This window comes from Leucoraja erinacea, chromosome 41 (genome assembly GCF_028641065.1).
Source record: "Leucoraja erinacea ecotype New England chromosome 41, Leri_hhj_1, whole genome shotgun sequence".
In the NCBI taxonomy this organism is placed as follows: Eukaryota; Metazoa; Chordata; class Chondrichthyes; order Rajiformes; family Rajidae; genus Leucoraja; species Leucoraja erinaceus.
Genome location: NC_073417.1, coordinates 2,014,792 through 2,035,957, shown reverse-complemented (window position 1 = coordinate 2,035,957; position 21,166 = coordinate 2,014,792). Strand labels below are relative to the sequence as shown.

Below are 21,166 nucleotides of genomic sequence, written 5' to 3'. Positions count from 1 at the left end.
GGTAAGGAGTCCCTCCTGCTCAACCTCTCCCTAGAGCTCACATCAGGATCCTGGCAACAGTGTAAAACTTGATCTGCACCCTTTCCACAAACAAGATCTTTCACTGTAACATGGTGCCCACAACTGTACATAATACCAATGTGAGACAGTGGCCTCAGCAAGGTCTTATGCAATGCAACATGACCTCCCAACGTCTATACTCAATACTTTTTTCCACTTGGAGGGTGGTGAGTAAATGGAAGGAGCTGGATAGGGTTGATAAATACATCTCTTGATGCTCCTGAACACATCATCAGTGATGTAACCTGGGGTCGTTGGGTGTTTCGGGTCTTTCAACATCAGACACCCTCACGAAGGCGACCAACTTGGTTCCATACATCCACATATGTGTGTAAAAGTTACCGCTCAGGTCCCCATTAACCTCCTGTTGGCCCTTCACCATAAACCCATGTCCGGAGGTCCTCGTTCCCCTGGCTCGCTGGAGAGACTCTGTGCGTCTACCGATCTATTCCTCTCATGATTTTATACGGGGGTACAAGACGAACCCTCATCCTCCTAGCGCTCCATGGGATAGAGTCCCGGCAGGGGCGGGCTCAACTCTCCCTGTGATCTTGGACCCCATTTCTTAGTCCTGGCAACATCCTTGTATAGCCTAAGTGTCCAAAGATTTTCAACATGACAAATAATTCACAATGTAACATGATGCCCAGAACTGTACACATTACCAATATAGGCCAAATAGCCTCAGCAAGGTCTTATGCAATGCAACATGACCTCCCAACGTCTATACTCAATACTTTTTTCCACTTGGAGGGTGGTGAGCAAATGGAAGGAGCTGGATAGGGTTGATAAATACATCTCTTGATGCTCCTGAAAATCATCAAATGAACTACCTCGGGTCGTTGGGTTGTTTACAGGGTTTTCATACATCATTTAACAAAAATAAAGGCGACCCACCTTTAATTGTTTGGTTGATCAAACCACGTCTGCGAGAGTTGCAGGTGGAGAAAGTCGCTCCTCCCCATGGACCTCCTGTTGGCCGTTGACTCGAACCTTAATAAGGCCTTTTCTGGAGGCTCGCTGGGGTGCTTTTGCGTCTGCCAGAGTTGAGGCGATTAGTACAGCCTACGGGGGCCAAACACGCGTTTTAAAGGGACGCCCCCTGTGGAGCGCCAAAATTGGTCGGACCTGGCTGGCTGGGCAATTCCCATGGACACGTGGGCCGAAGGGCCTGTTTGTATGCTACCTATGTAATGTTCTTGGTTCTATGTTCTAAAGCAGGGAAATGAGATTAGCATTTATATATGCATCGTGTCAGGCATAGAAGGTTTGACGGCACTGGGCTTGTACTCGCTGGAGTTTAGAAGGATGAGGGGACACCTCCATATAACCATATAACAATTACAGCACGGAAACAGGCCATCTCGGCCCTACAAGTCCGTGCCGAACAATTTTTTTTTCCCCTTAGTCCCACCTGCCTGCACTCATACCATAACCCTCCATTCCCTTCTCATCCATATGCCTATCCAATTTATTTTTAAATGATACCAACGAACCTGCCTCCACCACTTCCACTGGAAGCTCATTCCACACCGCTACCACTCTCTGAATAAAGAAGTTCCCCCTCATGTTACCCCTAAACTTCTGTCCCTTAATTCTGAAGTCATGTCCTCTTGTTTGAATCTTCCCTATTCTCAAAGGGAAAAGCTTGTCCATATCAACTCTGTCTATCCCTCTCATCATTTTAAAGACCTCTATCAAGTCCCCCCTTAACCTTCTGCGCTCCAGAGAATAAAGACCTAACTTATTCAACCTATCTCTGTAACTTAGTTGTTGAAACCCAGGCAACATTCTAGTAAATCTCCTCTGTACTCTCTCTATTTTGTTGACCTCATTGAAACTTACCGAACAGTGAAAGGCTTGGATAGAGTGGATGTGGAGAGGATGTTTCCATTAGTGGGAGAGTCTAGGACTAGAGAGCACAGCCTCAGAATAAAAGGACATCCCTTCAGGAAGGAGATGATGGGGAATTTCTTTAGTGAGAGGGTGGTGAATCTGTGGAATTCATAGCATCGGTTTTTATCTTACCCGGACTTTTGTGGTCATTACTTCAGCCTTCAGGATATCAGGGTCGTACTTGGTGCTTGAGGAAGATGATGACAACACTGCAACACAAACAATGGAAATAAATTCACTGCCGAATCCCACACCATTGACTCAAGCCTTCTCGAACCTTAGAACGGAGACGAGTTGTGAGTGTGGAATTCTGAATCTGGACTTCAGATGATCAGAGTAATTCTTAGCAATGCAGGCAGGAACCATGTTCCCGATGTTGGGGGAGTCCAGAACCAGGGGCCACAGTTTAAGAATAAGGGGTAGGCCGTTTAGAACGGCGTTGACGAAAAACATTTTCACCCAGAGAGTTGTGAATCTGTGGAATTCTCTCCCTCAGAAGGCAATCCCCAGGGCCAGATAGGCTGCATCCCAGAATACTTAAGGAAGTAGCTCCAGAAATAGTGGATGCATTAGTTATAATTTTTCAAAACTCTTTAGATTCTGGAATAGTTCCTGAGGATTGGAGGGTAGCAAACGTAACCCCACTTTTTAAGAAGGGAGGGAGAGAGAAAACGGGGAATTACAGACCAGTTAGTCTAACATCGGTAGTGGGGAAACTGCTAGAGTCAGTTATTAAAGATGGGGTAGCAGCACATTTGAAAAGTGGTGAAATCATTGGACAAAGTCAGCATGGATTTACAAAAGGTAAATCATGTCTGACGAATCTTATAGAATTTTTCGAGGATGTAACTAGTAGAGTGGATAGGGGAGAAGCAGTGGATGTGTTGTATCTGGACTTTCAGAAGGCTTTCGACAAGGTCCCACATAAGAGATTAGTATACAAACTTAAAGCACACGGTATTGGGGGTTCAGTATTGATGTGGATAGAGAACTGGCTGGCAAACAGGAAGCAAAGAGTAGGAGTAAACGGGTCCTTTTCACAATGGCAGGCAGTGACTAGTGGGATACCACAAGGCTCAGTGCTGGGACCCCAGCTATTTACAATATATATTAATGATCTGGATGAGGGAATTGAAGGCAACATCTCCAAGTTTGCGGATGACACAAAGCTGGGGGGCAGTGTTAGCTGTGAGGAGGATGTTAGGAGACTGCAAGGTGACTTGGATAGGCTGGGTGAGTGGGCAAATGTTTGGCAGATGCAGTATAATGTGGATAAATGTGAGGTTAACCACTTTGGTGGCAAAAACAGGAAAGCAGACTATTATCTAAATGGTGGCTGATTAGGAAAAGGGGAGATACAGCGAAACCTGGGTGTCATGGTACACCAGTCATTGAAAGTAGGCATGCAGGTGCAGCAGGCAGTGAAGAAAGCAAATGGTATGTTAGCTTTCATAGCAAAAGGATTTGAGTATAGGAGCAGGGAGGTTCTACTGCAGTTGTACAGGGTCTTGGTGAGACCACACCTGGAGTATTGCGTACAGTTTTGGTCTTCCAAATCTGAGGAAGGACATGATTGCCATAGAGGGAGTGCAGAGAAGGTTCACCAGACTGATTCCTGGGATGTCAGGACTTTCATATGAAAAAAGACTGGATAGACACGGCTTATACTCGCTAGAATTTAGAAGATTGAGGGGGGATCTTATAGAAACTTACAAAATTCTTAAGGGGTTGGACAGGCTAGATGCAGGAAGATTGCTCCCGATGTTGGGGAAGTCCAGGACAAGGGGTCACAGCTTAAGGATAAGGGGGAAATCCTTTAAGACCGAGATGAGAAAAACATTTTTCACACAGGCAGTGGTGAATCTCTGGAACTCTCTGCCACAGAGGGTAGTTGAGGCCAGTTCATTGGCTATAGTTTAAGAGGGAGTTAGATGTGGCCCTTGTGGCTAAAGGGATCAGGGGGTATGGAGAGAAGGCAGGTACAGGATATTGAGTTGGATGATCACCCATGATCATATTGAATGGCGGTGCAGGCTCGAATTAATTCCTATTAATGACCTATTTTCTATGTATCTATGTAACTATGCAATGGAGGCCAATTCTCTGGATGCTTTCAAGAGAGAGTTAGACAGAGCTCTTAAAGATAGTGGAGTTAGGGGATATGAGGAGAAGGCAGGAACGGGGCACTGATTGGGGATGATCAGCGATGATCACATTGAATGGCTGGAAGGGCTGAATGGCCTATTCCTGCACCTACTCCTGCACCTATTGTATGTTGTATCTTTTAATGACTTATGGAGTCCTACAGTGTGTTAACAGGACCTTCAGCGCAACATGCCAACTCCGACCAACATACCCAATCCATACTAGTCCCACCTGCCTGCATTTGGCCCATATCCCTCAAAACCTGTCCTATCCATGTACCAGTTTAATTTAGTATAGTTTAGTTTAGTTTAGTTTAGAGATACGGCACGGAAACAGGACCAGCGATCCCATACACTACTGATTGGGGATGATCAGCCATGATCACTGTGAATGGCGGTGCTGGCTCGAAGGGCTGAATGGCCTACTGCACCTGTGTTTAAGAAGGAACTGCAGATGCTGGAGAATCGAAGGTACACAAAAAAGCTGGAGAAACTCAGCGGGTGCAGCAGCATCTATGGAGCGAAGGAAATAGGCAACGTTTCGGGCCGAAACCCTTCTCTGTGGTCCTACTGCACTTGTTGTCTATTGTCTATTTACACGCTGGATGAGCGCCACTCTCCGTCTGTACTCACAGCTGGTTCGCGAGCCGGTCTTGTCCCTCCACACATCGTTAAGACGCACGTATTCATCAATGGCCAGCGCCAGCCTTTGCTCCTTCACCTGGTAGAGCTCCTTCTGGGTGCCCAGGGCATCCTCGGCCACCGTCAGGTAGTCCTTCAGCATCCGCTCCTGCTCCTTCCTCCACCACGCCCGCGGGTCCTCCAGCTGCGTTGTCTCTGAAACGGCAAAGAGCAGCGCACCATCCGTAAACCTCGCCAAGATCAGGCTTGGTTCGACCGACCAACATGCCCCATCTACCCGTGTCCCACCCGCCTGCATTTGGCCCATAGCCCTCTAGACTAATGTCCAATCCATGCCATGGAGTCATAGAGTCCAGTTTAGTTTAGTTCAGAGATACAGCGCGGAAACAGGCCCTTCAGCCCACCGCGTCCCCGCCGACCAGCGATCCCCGCACACTAACACTACACTACACACGCTCGGGACAATTTTACACTTATACCAAGCCAATTAACATACAAACCTGTCCATCTTTGGAGTGTGGGAGGAAAGGATGAGAGAGGATCTTATTGAAACATATAAGATTATTAAGGGTTTGGACACGCTAGAAGCAGGAAACATGTTCCCGATGTTGGGGGGTCCAGAACCAGGGGCCACAGTTTAAGAATAACGGGTAAGCCATTTAGAACGGAGACGAGGAAACACTTTTTCCTCACAGAGAGTGGTGAGTCTGTGGAATTCTCTGCCTCAGAGGGCGGTGGAGGCCGGTTCTCTGGATACTTTCAAGGGAGAGCTAGATAGGGCTCTCTTAAAGATAGTGGAGTCAGGGGATATGGGGAGAAGGCAGGAACAGGATACTGATTGGGGATGATCAGCCATGATCACATTGAATGGTGGTGCTGGCTCAAAGGGCCGAATGGCCTACTCCTGCACCCTATTGTCTACTGCCTATTGCAACACCTCATAAATATATGGACTATAAAACCAGGAACTGGTGTGCCTCAATCAGTCTCTGCAAGTGGTGTGCCTCAATCAGTACCCCGTTCCTGCCTTCTCCCCATATCCCCTGACTCCGCTATCTTTAAGAGCCCTATCTAGCTCTCTCTTGAAAACATCTAGAGAACCGGCCTCCACCGCCCTCTGAGGCAGAGAATTCCTCAGGCTCACAACTTTCAGCAGGCAGTAAAGAAAGCGAATGGCATGTTGGCTTTCATAGCAAGAGGATTTGAGTATAGGATCAGGGAGGTTCTACTGCAGTTGTATAGGGTCTTGGTGAGACCACACCTGCCTGTATTGCGTGCATATTTGGGTCTCCAAATCTGAGGAAGGACATATTGCCATAGAGGAGTGCAGAGGGGGCATACATTCCTGGAAACAGGACTGTCTTATGAAGAAAGACTGGATAGACTTGGTTTATACTCTCTAGAATTAGGAGATTGAGAGGGGACCTTATAAAACTTACAAAAGCTATCTTAAGGGGTTGACATGCTAGATGCCTCTCTTTTAATACCCGCGATGTTGGGAGGTCCAGGACAAGGGTCACAGCTTAGATAATAGGGGAAATCCTTTAAAACCGCCATGAGGAGAACTTTTTTTCACACAGAGAGTGGTGAATCTCTGGAACTCTGCCACAGAGGGTAGTTGAGGCCAGTTCATTGCCTATATTTAAGAGGGAGTTGTGGCCCTTGTGGCCAAGGGGATCAGAGGGTATGGAGAGAAGGCAGGTACGGGATACTGAGTTGGATGATCAGCCATGATCATATTAAATGGCGGTGCAGGCTCGAAGGGCCGAATGGCCTACTCCTGCACCTAATTTCTATGTTTCTACTTTCTTTGAGCAAAAGTGTTTCCTTGTCTCCGTTCCAAATGGCTTACCCCTTATTCTTAAACTGTGGCCCCTGGTTCTAGACTCCCCCAACATTGGGAACATGTTTCCTGCCTCCAGCGTGTCCAAACCCTTAACAATTTTATATGTTTCAATAAGATCTCCTCTCATCCTTCTAAACTCCAGAGTGTACAAGCCCAGCTGCTTCATTCTCTCAGCATATGACAGTCCTGCCATCCTGGGAATTAACCTTGTAAACCTACGCTGCACTCCCTCAATAGCAAGAATGTCCTTCCTCAAATTAGGGTATGCATTTTGGTATTTAACATGGGCTTTTAACATCTATAAGAGTGAATGATAGGCCTCTGGGGAGTGTTAGAGGGATCTAGGAGTGCAGGTACATAGTTAATTGAAAGTGGCATCACAGGCAGATGGGGTGGTCAAAATGGCTTTTGACACATTGGCCATCAACAGTTAGAGTATTGTGTATAGAAGTTGGGAGGTCATGTTGCTGTTGTATAAGACGTTGGTGAGACTGCATTTAGAGCATTGTGTTCAGTTCAGGGCACCATGTTATAGGAAAGATGTTGTCAAGCTGTAACGGGTACATTTTCGAAGATGTTGCCAGGACACGAGAGTCTGTGCTATAGGGAGAGGTTGAGCAGGCTGGGACTTTATTCCTTGATGCGCAGGAAGATGAGGGGTGATCTTATAGAGGTGTATAAAATCAAGAGAGGAATAGATTGTGTAGATGCACAGAGTCTCTTGCCCAGAGTAGGGGAATCGAGGACCAGAGGACATATGTTCAATGTGAAAAGATTTAATAGGAATCCGAGGGGTTACTTTTTCACACAGGTGGGTGTATGGAACGAGCTGCCAGAGGAGGTAGTTGAGGCAGGGACTGTCCCAACATTTAGACAGGTATATAGATAGAACAGGTTTAGAAGGATATTGACCAAACGCGGACAGTTGGGACTAGACTTGGCATGTTGGTCGATAAGGGCAAGTTGGGTCTAAGGGCCTGTTTCCACGCTGTATCACTCTATGACTATGAGCTATTCCGTGCAAATGCTATCCAGATGCAGCTATAATTTCCACTTGAGCCTTGCCCAATACTGAACATCTGTGGAGGCACCTGGTGATAGGTCACTGGCTGAGCAAACCCTCGGCTCTGGAGGGAGGAGTTAGGTGTCTTGGTGTGGGGGGGGGGGGGGGGGGGGACAATGTCACTGGGGGGTGGGGGGGGGGGGGGGGGGGGGTCGGGCAATGCCCGTGCACATTTGAGAACAATAGACAATAGGTGCAGGAGGAGGCCATTCGGCCCTTCGACTTCGCACCGCCATGCAATATGATCATGGCTGATCATCCAACTCAGTATCCCGTACCTGCCTTCTCACCATACCCCCTGCCACATCTAACCACAAGGGCCACATCTAACTAAATATAGCCAATGAACTGGCCTCAACTACCTTCTGCTGCAGAGAATTCCACAGATTCACCACTCTCTGTGTGAAAAATGTTTTCCTCATCTCGGTCCTAAAAGATTTCCCCTTTATCCTTAAACTGTGACCCCTTGTCCTGGACTTCCCCAACATTGGGAACAATCTTCCTGCATCTAGCCTGTCCAACCCCTTAAGAATGTTATAAGTTTCTATAAGATCCCCCCTCAACCTTCTAAATTCTAGCGAGTACAAACTGAGTCTATCCAGTCTTTCTTCATATGAAAGTCCTGACATCCCAGGAATCTTCGAGCCAGCACCGCCATTCAATGTGATCATGGCTGATCATCCCCAATCAGTACCCCGTTCCTGCCTTCTCCCCATATCCCCTGACAGTCCCGCCATCCCGGGAATTAACCTTGTAAACCTACGCTGCACTCCCTCAATAGCAAGAATGTCCTTCCTCAAATTAGGGGACCAAAACTGCACACAATACTCCAGGTGTGGTCTCACTAGGGCTCTGTACAACTGCAGAAGGACCTCTTTGCTTCTAGGGAGTAGGAGTTGGGAGCAGCACTGTAACAGAATAAATACGTCTTGTTCACACAATTTGTTGGCTGGACTTCTGCGAGTCCCCGCGATACATCCAGCAATAATTAGGCTTGTGTTGTGGTAAGCTGCAATCCCCTGATACCGACATCGTGCCTCTCAGCCCTCACTTCAGGCCAGAGTTAGAGGTGGAACACGTTGCTTTGACATCAGACAGGGAGTTGTGACTTTCCCCTGGTTCCTGCCATTGTCCTGGAATCTGATAAAGAATGAATGACTCGGACGCACCAGGCAAATGACTTCAGCGGGGACAAGGGCATTTCACAACAGTAGGTGAATCACAGGATGTAGTTCGTCTGGTGGGAACACAATGCTTTAGGCTTTCGACTTCACAGATACAGCGTGGAAACAGGGCCTTCTGCCCACCAAGTCAGCGCCGACCAGCGATCACCCCGTACACTAGCACCATCCTACACACTAGGGACAATGCACAATTTACAGAGGCCAATTCATCTACAAACCTACAACAAAGAAAACTGCAGATGCTGATATACTATAAAAGACACAAAGTGCTGGAGTAACGCAGTGGATCAGGCAGCATCTCTGGAAAACGTGGACAGGTGACAATTTGGGTTGGGTCCCAATTTCAGAGCACATGCAGATATAGCATGTCATCTGAAGAAGGGTCCCAACCCAACACGGCGCCTATCCATGTTCTCCACAGATGCTGCCTGACCTGCTGAGTTACTCCAGCTCCACAGATGCTGCCTGACCTGCTGAGTTACTCCAGCACTCTGTGAAACGTCACCTATCCATGTTCTCCACAGATGCTGCCTGACCCGCTGAGTTACTCCAGCACTCTGTGAAACGTCACCTATCCATGTTCTCCAGGGATGCTGCCTGACCCACTGAGTTACTCCAGCTTTTTATGCCTTTGATTGTAAAATGTACGTTAACTTATAGGACTTCCTAAATGTTTCAATGTTTCCATTCAATGAGTCACTAATGATACCATGAGACTGTATTGTCAGCTGTACCTAGGTGCAGTGAGATTCATTTGTTTTCTATGCAATCCAGTAACACCATACCATAGATAATACAATCATAGGCATCGATTTTACACTTTCTAACACTTTGGAGAAACAGGCGTTTCTGCCCACAGAATCCGTGTCGACCAGCCATCCCCCAGTACAGTTGCACTATCCGACACACTGCGGACAAATTACAGCTTTTACCAAAGCCAATTCACCTACAAACCTGTACGTCTTTGGAGTGTGGGAGGAAACCGGAGCACCCGGAGAAAACCCACGGGGTCACGGGAAGAGCGTACAAACTCCCTACAGACAGCACCCGCAGTCAGGACGGAACCAGGGTCTCTGGCGCAGCTGCGAGGCAGCAACTCTACCGCTGCACCACCGTGCTCCTATGTGTTCATGTCACTGAAAATTGGAGGATTCAATGTTCATACCATTAAGTAATCTTAGTTCATTAATCTGTGTTAACCAAGGTAATTGAAGGGCCTGTCCCACTTGGACGACCTGATCCACGAGTTTAGAAGACCCTAGCCGGGTTGAAAAAGATGTCAAGGTCGTGTTGACTGCTAAAGTAAAAGACCTCCCTACGCGTATGTCTACGACCTCCTACGCGTATGTCTACGACCTCCTACGACCCCCTTCGACCTCAGTCTTCCACACTTAAGACCAACTATGACTAGCTACGAGTGGAAAATGATCGCATGATCACATTGAATGGCGGTGCAGGTTCGAAGGGCCAAATAGCCTACTCCTGCACCTATTTTCTATGTTTCTATGTTTCTATGTTTCTATGATAAAATGATGTCATGTTTGCATGTTTTTTCTCGGGCCAGTTATCGACCTACGACCCACCTACGAGTAAAAAGTATCCATTTTCTCCATGACGACCTTTTTTATTTTGCTCGTGGACATTTTGTATCAGGCTGGAAAACCGCCGCGACCTACTTGAGGCCACGAGTACGCGGAGACCACTCACGAGCACGAGGAAGAGTTACGAAGACCTCCTACGACCTCGTGGCGACCACGCTGAGTGTGCGAGTCAAGGGCAAACTCGGCAGAGGTCGCCAATTAGGTCGTGAAAGTGGGATGGGCTTGAGTTCACTTAGGAGAGACACAAAATGCTGGCGTAACTGAGCAGAACAGGCAGCATCTCTGGAGAGAAGGAAAGGGTGGCGTTTCGGGTGGAGATTCCTTCTTCAGCTTCAGCTGTGAAAGCACTGTCTGAATAATCACCAGAATTAATTGTGTGTATCGTAGGTGTTATGCACTGATACCATTCACGGCCAAAGTCAACCGGGTCCGATTTACAATTCCCATTCTGCAGTTGGAGTACGGATTCCTCTGATAAGGTTCGTGGAGAAAATACATTTATGTTGAGTCACAGCCTGAAAGGCAGCACCTTCTCTCCTTCCTTTCAGGAAGGCCATGCATTATTTCTGTTGGCAGCCAGACAACCTATAAATAATGCTTTGAGACCGTCAAAGCCCTGTCCCACGGTGCGAGTTCATTCCAAGAGCTCTCCTGAGTTTAAAAAAAAAATCAAACTCGTGGTAAGCACGGAGAATGAACATAGCGGGTACGTCGGAGCTTGGGGATGTCTCTTAGCGGTAACGGCAGGTACTCGGGAAGACTTGCTAATGGCAGGTAAGCACGGGAAGACTCGTGAAGATTTTCAACATGATGAAAAATGTCCACGAGAGCCCCGAGTGGGCATTACCGTAAATCTCACAGTTCAAAGTAGGGAGAACACGGGAGAGGTCTTGGAGAGCGCACACGCACACGCACACGCACACACGCACACACGCACACACGCACACACGCACACACACACACACACACACACACACACACACACACACACACACACACACACACACACACACCCAGCGAAGGAAATAGGTGACGTTTTGGGTCGAGACCCTTCTTCAGACTGATGTGGGGGGTGTGGGGGGGGGGGGCGGGAAGAAGAAAGGAGGAGGCAGAGACTGTTGGCTGTGGGAGAGCTGGGAAGGGAAAGAGGGAGAAAGCAGGGACTACCTGAAATTGGAGAAGTCAATGTTCATGCCGCTGGGGTGTAAACTACCCAAGCAAAATATGATGTGCTGCTCCTCCAATTTACAGTGGGACTCATTCAGCGGGTGAGGCAGCATCGATGGAGCAAAGGAATAGGCGATGTTTCTATATAGACATCACCTATTCCTTCGCTCCATAGATGCTGCCTCACCCGCTGAGTTTCTCCAGCATTTTCGTCTACCTTAGCCTTTGGACTTCTGTGATGCAGCACAGAAACAGGCCCATCAGCCCACCGCACCCGTCTGCACGCTGTATCTCTGAATTCAACTAAACGGTGCTTAGGATAAGACAGAAGTTTGAAGCACTCAGAACCAACCATGTCCTTCAGCAAAGGGAAGAAGACATTCATTTAGTTTTAGTTTAGAGATACAGCGTGTAAACAGGCCCTGCGGCCCGCCGTGTCTGCGCCGACCAGCGATCACCCCGCACACTAACACTATCCTACACACACTAGGGACAATTACAATTGTACAGAAGCCTATTAAACCTACAAACCTGCACGTCTTTGGGATGTGGGGGGGAACCGGAGCACCCGGAGAAAACCCACGAGGTCACGGGGAGAAGGTACAAATTCAGTATAGACAGCGCCCGTGGTCTGGATGGAACCCGGGTCTCTGGCGCTGTGAGGCAGCAACTCTACCGCTGCGCCACCGAGAGTCTAGATTTATGTTTAGATTTAGGTTCATCATAGTCACATGTACCGAGGTACAGCGGACAACCTTGCTATCCAAACAGATGTTCATACTATGCATAAATACTGTACAATCAGCTCAAACTCCAGTCCAATAGGTGGAGCAAAGGGGAAGATACAGAGCGCAGAATATAGTTCTCAGCATTGTAGCGCATCAGTTCCACAGACAAAGTCCAATGTCCACAATGGGGTAGAGGTGAATCGGACAGTACCCTAGCTTATGGAAGGGCCGTTCAGAAGCCTGATAACAGAGGGGAAGAAGCTGTTCCTGAGTCTGGTGGTGCGCGCTTTCAAGCTCCTGTACCTTCTGCCGGACAGGAGCGGGGAGAAGAAGGAATGACCGGGGTGGGACAGGGACAAGTCGCTGATGATGTCGGCTGCTTTCCCGAGGCAGCGTGCAGTGCTGAAGCTGGTGTATCTTCTGCCGGACGGGAGCGGGGATAGAAGAAGGAATGACAGGGGTGGGAATCGGAAAAAAAATGGGTATTGCAGAGGAAGTTCGGGAAGGGGAGAGTGGAATAAATAACGAGGGGGGGGGAATTGCCCGGAAAGGAATGACAAGGAGAATGTTCGACGTTACATTCTTCTGGAAACCACAAAAGTGGATCAGTGCATTGTAGCTACTTACATTCCATTGATATGGATTAGAGGGTGCTTTATTCTGTTGACATCTGGTATGTTACACTTGACCTAGTTGTGAACCTTGTCAAAGGCAAGTCCCTCCTGGTAATGCAACTAATAGCAGGAATCTTAGTTACAACTCTTCAGACTCCACCCTGCTGCTGGACTCTTCAAAACAACAGGGAGAATTTAGAATTTAAGATAAAGCTCAGAGAGAGGCCCTTCAGCCCAGCGATCATCCCTGTACACTAGCACTATCCCACACACACGCGCAACAATTCCCAATTTCTACCAAAACCAATTAACCCTCAAACATGTACGTCATTGGAGTTTAGTCCAGTTTAGTTCAGTCGATTATAGGAGCAAAGAGGTCCTTCTGCAGTTGTACAGGGCCCTAGTGAGACCACACCTGGAGTATTGTGTGCAGTTTTGGTCCCCTAATTTGAGGAAGGACATTCTTGCTATTGAGGGAGTGCAGCGTAGGTTTACAAGGTTAATTCCCGGGATGGCGGGGACTGTCATTTGCCGAGAGAATGGAGCGGCTGGGCTTGTATACTCTGGAGTTTAGAAGGATGAGCGGGCATCTTATTGAAACATATAAGATTAACTAGACCAAGTGCAGACCCGTGCTGTTGTGGGGGGGAGGCGGCATGCAGCGTCACACACACTAACTATCCCCCCCACCCCACCCCCCCCCCGCACTCACGTTAATTACCCCTCTTGATATTATATTAATATTATTAATTTGCTCCTTTTACCCCATAACCACCCTATCTACTGACACATAGCCCCCAACGCAGTCACGTCTAGAGAGGGGGGGGTAGAGAGTGAGGGCACAGAGAGAGAAGGGGCAGAGACAGAGAGAGACAGACACAGAGAGAGAGGGCAAGAGGGATGATGGGGGGTGGAGAGGAGGAGAAGAGGGAGGGTGGGTGAGGGGGGAAAGGGTGGGGGAGGACAGAGAGGAGGGAGGGGGAGGAGAGAGAGGGAGGAGGGGGGAGAGAGGGGGGTGAGGGGGGGAGGGTGGGGAGCAGGGAGGGGGGTGAGGGGGAGGGGGGGAGGGAAGAGGGTAGGGGGGTGTGGAGGGAAGGGGGTTTAGGGGGGAGTGTGGAGGGAGCGGAGAGGGGGGGAGAAGTGAGGGAGAGAGGGAGGGAGAGGGGGGTAGAGAGAGGGGGGGAGAGGAGAGGGGGGGAGGAGGGGGGGGGGGAGGAGAGGGAGGGGGGGGAGGGGGGGGGGGGAGGGGGGGGGGGGGGGGGGAGAGAGAGAGAGAGAGGGGGGGGGGAGAGAGAGAGAGAGAGAGAGAGAGGAGAGAGAGAGAGAGAGAGAGAGAGAGAGAGAGAGAGACAGAGAGAGGAAAGAGAGAGAGAGAGAGAGAGAGAGGAGAGAGAGAGAGAGAGAGAGAGAGAGAGAGAGAGAGAGAGAGAGAATGCCTTTTTACTTCTAACCCAAACCCAAACAACCATTTGCAGGCAGTACTTTTTTTACCTCAAACTAACCATATTTTCATTTTCAAACCAAATTAAGGGTACACACAGTGCTGTAGACATTTGTTGAGTGTCATTCAGAGCCCTGATTGAGGCACACCACTTCCTGGTTTTATAGTCCCTCCCCCTCCCTCCAGCGGGGCAGCAGAGAGAATGGGGAATTTTGTAAAAACATTAATACCGCTGTCATTTTTCATCGACGGGAAAAATCCTCGGCACACACGCGGCGGAGGAGGGCTCTGAGCGAGGTGGCCAAAAATGACGGCCGTAGGTGGCGGCGTTCTGTCGGAAATCGCAGCACAGATCGCCAAAAGCGATCAAGATCAGAGCTTTAGTAATACAGATAAGGGTTTGGACACGCTAGAGGCAGGAAACATGTTCCTGGTGTTGGGGGAATCCAGAACCAGGGGCCACAGTTTAAGAATAAGGAGGTAAGTCATTTAGAACGGAGATGAGGAAATAATTTTTCTCTGCCTCAGAGGGCGGTGGAGGCCAGTTCTCTGGATGCTTTCAAGAGAGAGCTAGATAGGGCTCTTAAAGATAGTGGAGTCAGGGGATATGGGGAGAAGGCAGGAACGGGGTACTGATTGGAGATGATCAGCCATGATCACATTGAATGGCGGTGCTGGCTCAAAGGGCTGAATGGCCTACTCCTACACCTATTGTCTATTGTCTATTGTGCATTGAAGGCAGGTGCAAGTTACAATGTTGGGAGAGAGAGAGAGGGGGGGAGCCCGGTGGGAAAAGGCCGTACAGGAAGCACTCACTGTTGATGTGGTCAATGTAAAAGACGCCAATCTGGTCATCATAGGCATCTTCCCAACCCAGGGGGAGTTCATCTCCCACACAATCGGCAAACGTCAGAGGTTTGGTAAACCTGAAACACAAAGAAATGGTCAGTGTGTAGAAAGGATCGACAAATGTCGCATCACACCAAAGGTGGGCACAAGATGCTGGAGTAACTCAGCGGGTCAGGCGACATCTCTGGAGAGAAGGAATGGGTGACATTTCAGGTCGGGACCCTTCTTCAGACAAATGACCACTACTTACTTATGAAAGTAGACACCAGGAACTGCAGATGCTGATTTACATCACAAAAAAAAACCTCTAGAGTGCTGGAGTAACTCAGCGGGTCACTCAGCATCTCTGGAGAACAAGATTCGGCGACGTTTCATTGAAGAATACGGCACGGAAACAGGCCGTTCAGTCTGTGTGGATGAGCAGGGAATGGAGGGATAGGGGTCACGTGCAGGCGGAGGAGATAAGTTTCACTTGACATCATGTACGGCACGGACACTGTGGGCCGAAGGGCCTGTTCCTGTGCTGTACTGTTCTCTGTTTTAGTTTTTGTTATACAGCGTGGAAACAGGCCCTTCAGCCCATCGAGTCCACGCAGACCAATGTGAATACTTGGCCAATAAATGTACTTACTTATTTACTTACTTATCTAGCTCTCTCTTGAAAGTATTCAGAGAACCTGCCTCCACTGCCCTCTGAGGCAGAGAATTCCACAGACTCACCACTCTCTGTGAGAAAAAGTGTTTCCTCGTCTCCGTTCTAAATGGCTTACTCCTTATTCTTAAACTGTGGCCCCTGGTTCTGGACTCCCCCAACATGGGGAACATGTTTCCTGCCTCTAGCGTGTCCTGCTTCTGCCTTAAGAATATCCATTGACGGCCTTCATGGCCTTCTGTGGCAAAGAATTCCACAGACTCACCACCCTCTGACTAAAGAAATTCCTCCTTGTCTCTTTCCGAAAGGGACCGTGCCCTCTGGTCCTGGACTCTGCCACAGGTGGAAACATCCTCTCCACACCCACTCTATCCAGGCCTTTCACTATTCCAACTGTAATGAACTACGGCCCTTTAGCAGTTGCTGTGAGTTAGCACGTTACTAGAGATCGATGCTGACCTGTGTCTAAAGGGCCTGTCCCACTGTACGAGGTAATTCAAGAGTTCTCCCCTGATTCGAACTCGGAGAATGTCCGTTGCGGGTCCGTAGGTGTTCGTGGATGTTCCGTTGCGGCTCGCACGAGTAAAAAGTAACAATTTTTTTCATCGCGATTATTTTTTACTCATTGACATTTTTCACAGGGATGAAAAAACGTCACGAGTTTACCGGATTTCCCGAGTACCCACCGTTAGCATTGCGAGCCGCTAAGGGACATCCACGGCCTCCTACGGACCCGCTACGGACATTCTCCGAGTTCGAATCAGAGGAAAACTCGGGAGAATTACCTTGAATTATCTCGTATAGTGGGACAGGCTCTTTAGGCTTCACCCAGTTATTCATTAACCTTGGAGTTTAATAACCAACTAACATGGCTTGGCTTTATGAATAAGTTTTGAACGATTCAGGGCACGAAAGCTGTGTTGTAAACAAAGCCTTCTAGTTTAGTTCCATTTAGTTGAGTTTAGTTCATTGTCACGTGTACCGAGGTACAGAGAAAAGCTTTTGTTGCGTGCTAACCAGTCAGCGGAAAGACAATACATGATTACAATCGAGCCGTCCACAGTGTACAGATACAGGATAAAGGGAATAACGTTTAGTGCAAGGTAAAGCCGGCAAAGTCCGATCAAGGATAGTCCGAGGGTCTCCAATGAGGTAGACAGTAGTTCAGCGCTGCTCTCTGGTTGTGGTAGGATGGTTCAGTTGCCTGATAACAGCTTGGAAGAGACTTCTAATTGATTGGTGATTGTGGCAACTCAAAGGGCATGTTATTTTATTTATGTGCAGGGCATCAGACATTCCAAGCATTCCACTTGTCTAATTTTTAACATTTATCGTGGATATTTATAACCTAGTTCAGATTCCAGCTGGCCAGGAATGCAGAGGCAAACATTGATACTGGGCAGAGCAACGTGCAGTAAAGGGAACAGCCTCTCTGTCAGAAATGGTTTAGCTTAGTTTAGAGATACACCGCAGAAACAGGCCCTTCGGACAACCAAGTCCACCGAGCCGACTAGCGATCCCCGCACACTAACACTATCCACTCGGGACAATTTTTACATTTAAACCAAGCCAATGAACCTACAAACCTGCGCGTCTTTGGAGCGTGGGAGGAAACCGCAGGTCTCGGGGAAAACCCACGCAGGTCACGGGGAGAAGGTACAAACGCCGTACAGGACAACACCCGTAGTCAGGATCGAACACGGGTCTCTGGCGCCATAAGGCAGCAATTCTACCGCTGCAACACCGTGCCGTCTTGTTGAAGGGATAAGATTAAAGAGGAATTCTCAGCAAAAAGCACATGTACAGTGAATCCTCCTCATCCTTTCATTGCCAGGGAACAGTACAGCAAAGCGGCTGGCCCTTCGGCCCACAATAGCTGTGCCGGCCATGATGCCAACTGACACTAATCTCTTCTGTCTGTATTCCTGCATTCCCCCGTCCACTCCCATATTCCACATGCCTCTTATACACACTGTCCTGTCTTGATTTGTGCGGGTGTCAGGGGTTATGGGGAGAAGGCAGGAGAATGGGGTTAGGAGGGGGAGATAGATCAGCCATGATTGAATGGTGGAGTAGACTTGATGGGCCGAATGGCCTACTTCTGCCCCTATCACATGGACATGAACACATTACACAAATAACACTAAAACTGCAGAGTAAAATACTATTGCCATGGAAGGCAGTGTTTAATTAATCCCATGACTGGACACAAATTCTGGAGTAATACAGTGGTTCTAGTTTAGTTTAAGATAGTCACAACGTACTGGAGTAACTTAGCAAGTCAGGCAGCTGTGTTCATAGGTTGTAGAGGCAGAATGAGGCCATTTGGCTCATCGTATCTACTCCGCCTTTCAACACTGGCTGATCTATCTTTCCCTCGCAACCTTGAGGCCCTATCCCACTTTCCCGAGTTTCTCACGAACTCTCCCGAGTTTTCCCCTTGATTCGAACTCGGAGAATTACGGTAATGGCCGTTCGTCTGTACTCGGGGCTATTTTTTTTTTACTCGTGGTCATTTTTCAACATGTTGAAAAAACGTCCCAACTTACCCGATGCCCCGAGTTCCTACGGCTGGCATTACGAGCCGCTACGAAACATCTACGGACTCCTATGGACTCGCTACCGACATTCCCTGACATTCCCCGAGTTCGAATCAAGGGAGAATTTCGGGAGAGTTTGTTAGTAACTCGGGACAGGGTCTTCATTCTCCCCATAACTCCTGACACCCGCACTAATCAACTCAGCCTCTCTTGAGAAATGAATAGGTGTTGTTTCAGATCGAGACCCTAGTTTAGTTTAGTTTGGGGATACAGCGCGGCAGCAGGCCCTTCGTCCCACCAAGCCCATGCCGACCCATAATCACCCGTGCACAAGTCCTATCCCAGATACTAGGGATAACCTACAGAAGCCAATCAACCTGTACGTCTTTGGAATGTGGGAGGAAACCAGAGCACCAGTCGAAAACCCACACGGGTCACAGGGAGAACGTGCAAACTCCCTACAGACATCAACCGGAGTTAATGTTGAACCCGGGTCTCTGGCGCTGTGAGGCAGCAACTCTACCGCTGTGTCACCGTGCCTCCGTAAAGGGGCAGGCAGCTTCTGTGGAGAACAAGGATGTGTGGCGTTTCAGGTGGGGACCATAGCTTGGACTTATTGTATGTGAGGGGAGGGGGCTAGAAGAGAGATAGGGGCAGGATGATGGGTGAAAGGTCTCAACCTGAAACGTCACCTTTCCTCATCCTCCACAGATGCTGCCCGACCCGTTGTGTTACTCCTGCACTTTGTATCTTTTTACAATACAATCATACTTTATTAGCCAAGTGTGTTTTGCAACATACGAGGAATTTCATTTGCCGAGTCAGTACAATACAACAGGAGGTGCAACTCCAGAGCAAATAAAATCATGGGAGACCCCTTCCACCCTTGCAACGGACTGTTCCAGCTGCTACGGTCAGGCAAACGCCTCCGTTGCCATGTGGTGAGAACGGAGAGGTTGAGAAGGAGTTTCTTCCCAGAGGCAATTCGGACTGTAAACGCCTATCTCACCAGGGACTAACTCTACTGAACGTTTTTCCTTCCATTATTTATTATATAAAAGAATATGTGTGTTATGATTGTGTTTATAATTTGTTTGGTTGTTTTGTTGTTTGTCTTTTGCACAAATGTCCGCGAGCATTGCCACTTTCATTTCACTGCACATCTCGTATGTGTATGTGACAAATAAACTTGACTTGACTTGACTTGACAAAGCCAGGAGCAGCATGTTTTGTAAACCAGCACCAGCAATTGCTTTAGTTTAGGTTAGAGGTGCAGTGAAAAGGTTTTGCTGCGTGCTATTCAGTCCAAGAACACACATGAATACAATCAAACCATGAATAAATACCACCACATACAGGTCCACTGCCGATTTTCCTGCACCAAGTCTCAGTGAAACAGTGCTGACCATAAAGGCATTGGGGCACAAGTTCACAAGTTATAGGAGTAGATTTTGAAATGTTCAAAATCTTTTGGCGACACTGATATGACGCCGGCAGTCGCTGAAAAAATCGCCAAGTGGGACAGGTGGACGGGGATCGCTGGTCGGCGCGGACTCGCTGGGCCGAAGGGCCTGTTTTTGCACGCTGTATCTCTGAACTGAACTGAACTAAAAAATGTTACAGACTACAGAGTGTCGACACTTCATAGATGAAGCGGCGCGCGCCTTTAGTCAGGGTTCAGGGTCAATTTGATGTGATTGGTAAATCATTGAACAGCGCATCAGTCTCTCGTGCTGTTTACAAACCTGTACAACACACCTGACATTAATCATTCTGTGTAAGACTGCGGGATATCGTGCAAACAGCAGGGAAACAGGCCCTTCGGCCCAACTTGCCCACACCAACCAACATGCCCCATCTGAATGAATAAATTCATTGGCCATGTATTCACATACAAGGAATTTGCCTGGTGCTCCACCCACAAGTGACAACATGACATACGGTGACAGTTACAAATGATACATAAAACATTAAACATTAATAATAAAATATTATTGATCTACACTAGTCAATTCCCCAACTCTGGGCAAGAAATTCTGTACATCTACCTGATCTAATCCTCTCATATGTGCAAAGATTGGGGGGGGGGGGGGGGGGGGGGGGGGGGAGTCAGTCTACCTCACGACAGAAGGAGGAAGGAGTTGTACAGTTTGATAGCCACAGGAAAGAAGGATCTCCTGCGGCGTTCTGTGCTGCATCAATCGATCACAATGTTTAATCGATGTTTGGACCAAAGATCCTATAGCGGGCAAGATAGACCACTCGACGAAAAAGACGTAGTACGGTCATGGGCAGATTCATGGGTAATTTTCGGCCCCATTTCCGTAACCGGCTTCCGTTTCCGCACCAAAGATCCCGTAGCGGAGCAAAGATACTAGTACGGAGACGGAAGCCGGTTACGGGAACATACTCGTAAAAATCAAAGTTCTTTGGCAAAAATCTTCTCCTCATTTTCAGAATTATAATTTATTAACACAAACTGTTCTCCCGCAACGTTGATTACACTGCGAGTCGGGTCGGGTCGGGTCGGGTTGGGTTACTGAAATGGATGAAAAAAAGGCCCACGTTCCGCTCCGTTGCGTATTACACGTCAGCCCATTGCATTTAGCAGGAGTGGTCTATCTTGCTCCACTATAGGTTCTTTGGTTTGGACAGGTACATGGATTGGACAGGTTTGGAGGGATAGGAGCCAACCACAGGCAGGTGAGCCTAGTGTAGATGGGGCATGTTGATCGGTCT

At 48.3% G+C, this 21,166-nt stretch overlaps 1 protein-coding gene across 1 annotated transcript in view; it reads right to left on the bottom strand.

Annotated features, from left to right (window-relative positions):
- LOC129714800 (protein WWC2-like) overlaps positions 1 to 21,166 on the bottom strand; it is a 135,580-nt gene that overhangs the window by 88,370 nt on the left and 26,044 nt on the right. Inside the window, exons 2-4 of the mRNA XM_055664646.1 lie at positions 15,203 to 15,312; positions 4,734 to 4,937; positions 2,089 to 2,165 (exon numbers count right to left, since the gene is read on the bottom strand). Coding sequence (XP_055520621.1) covers positions 2,089 to 2,165; positions 4,734 to 4,937; positions 15,203 to 15,312 — 391 coding nt within the window. The remainder of the gene's footprint in view (positions 1 to 2,088; positions 2,166 to 4,733; positions 4,938 to 15,202; positions 15,313 to 21,166) is intronic.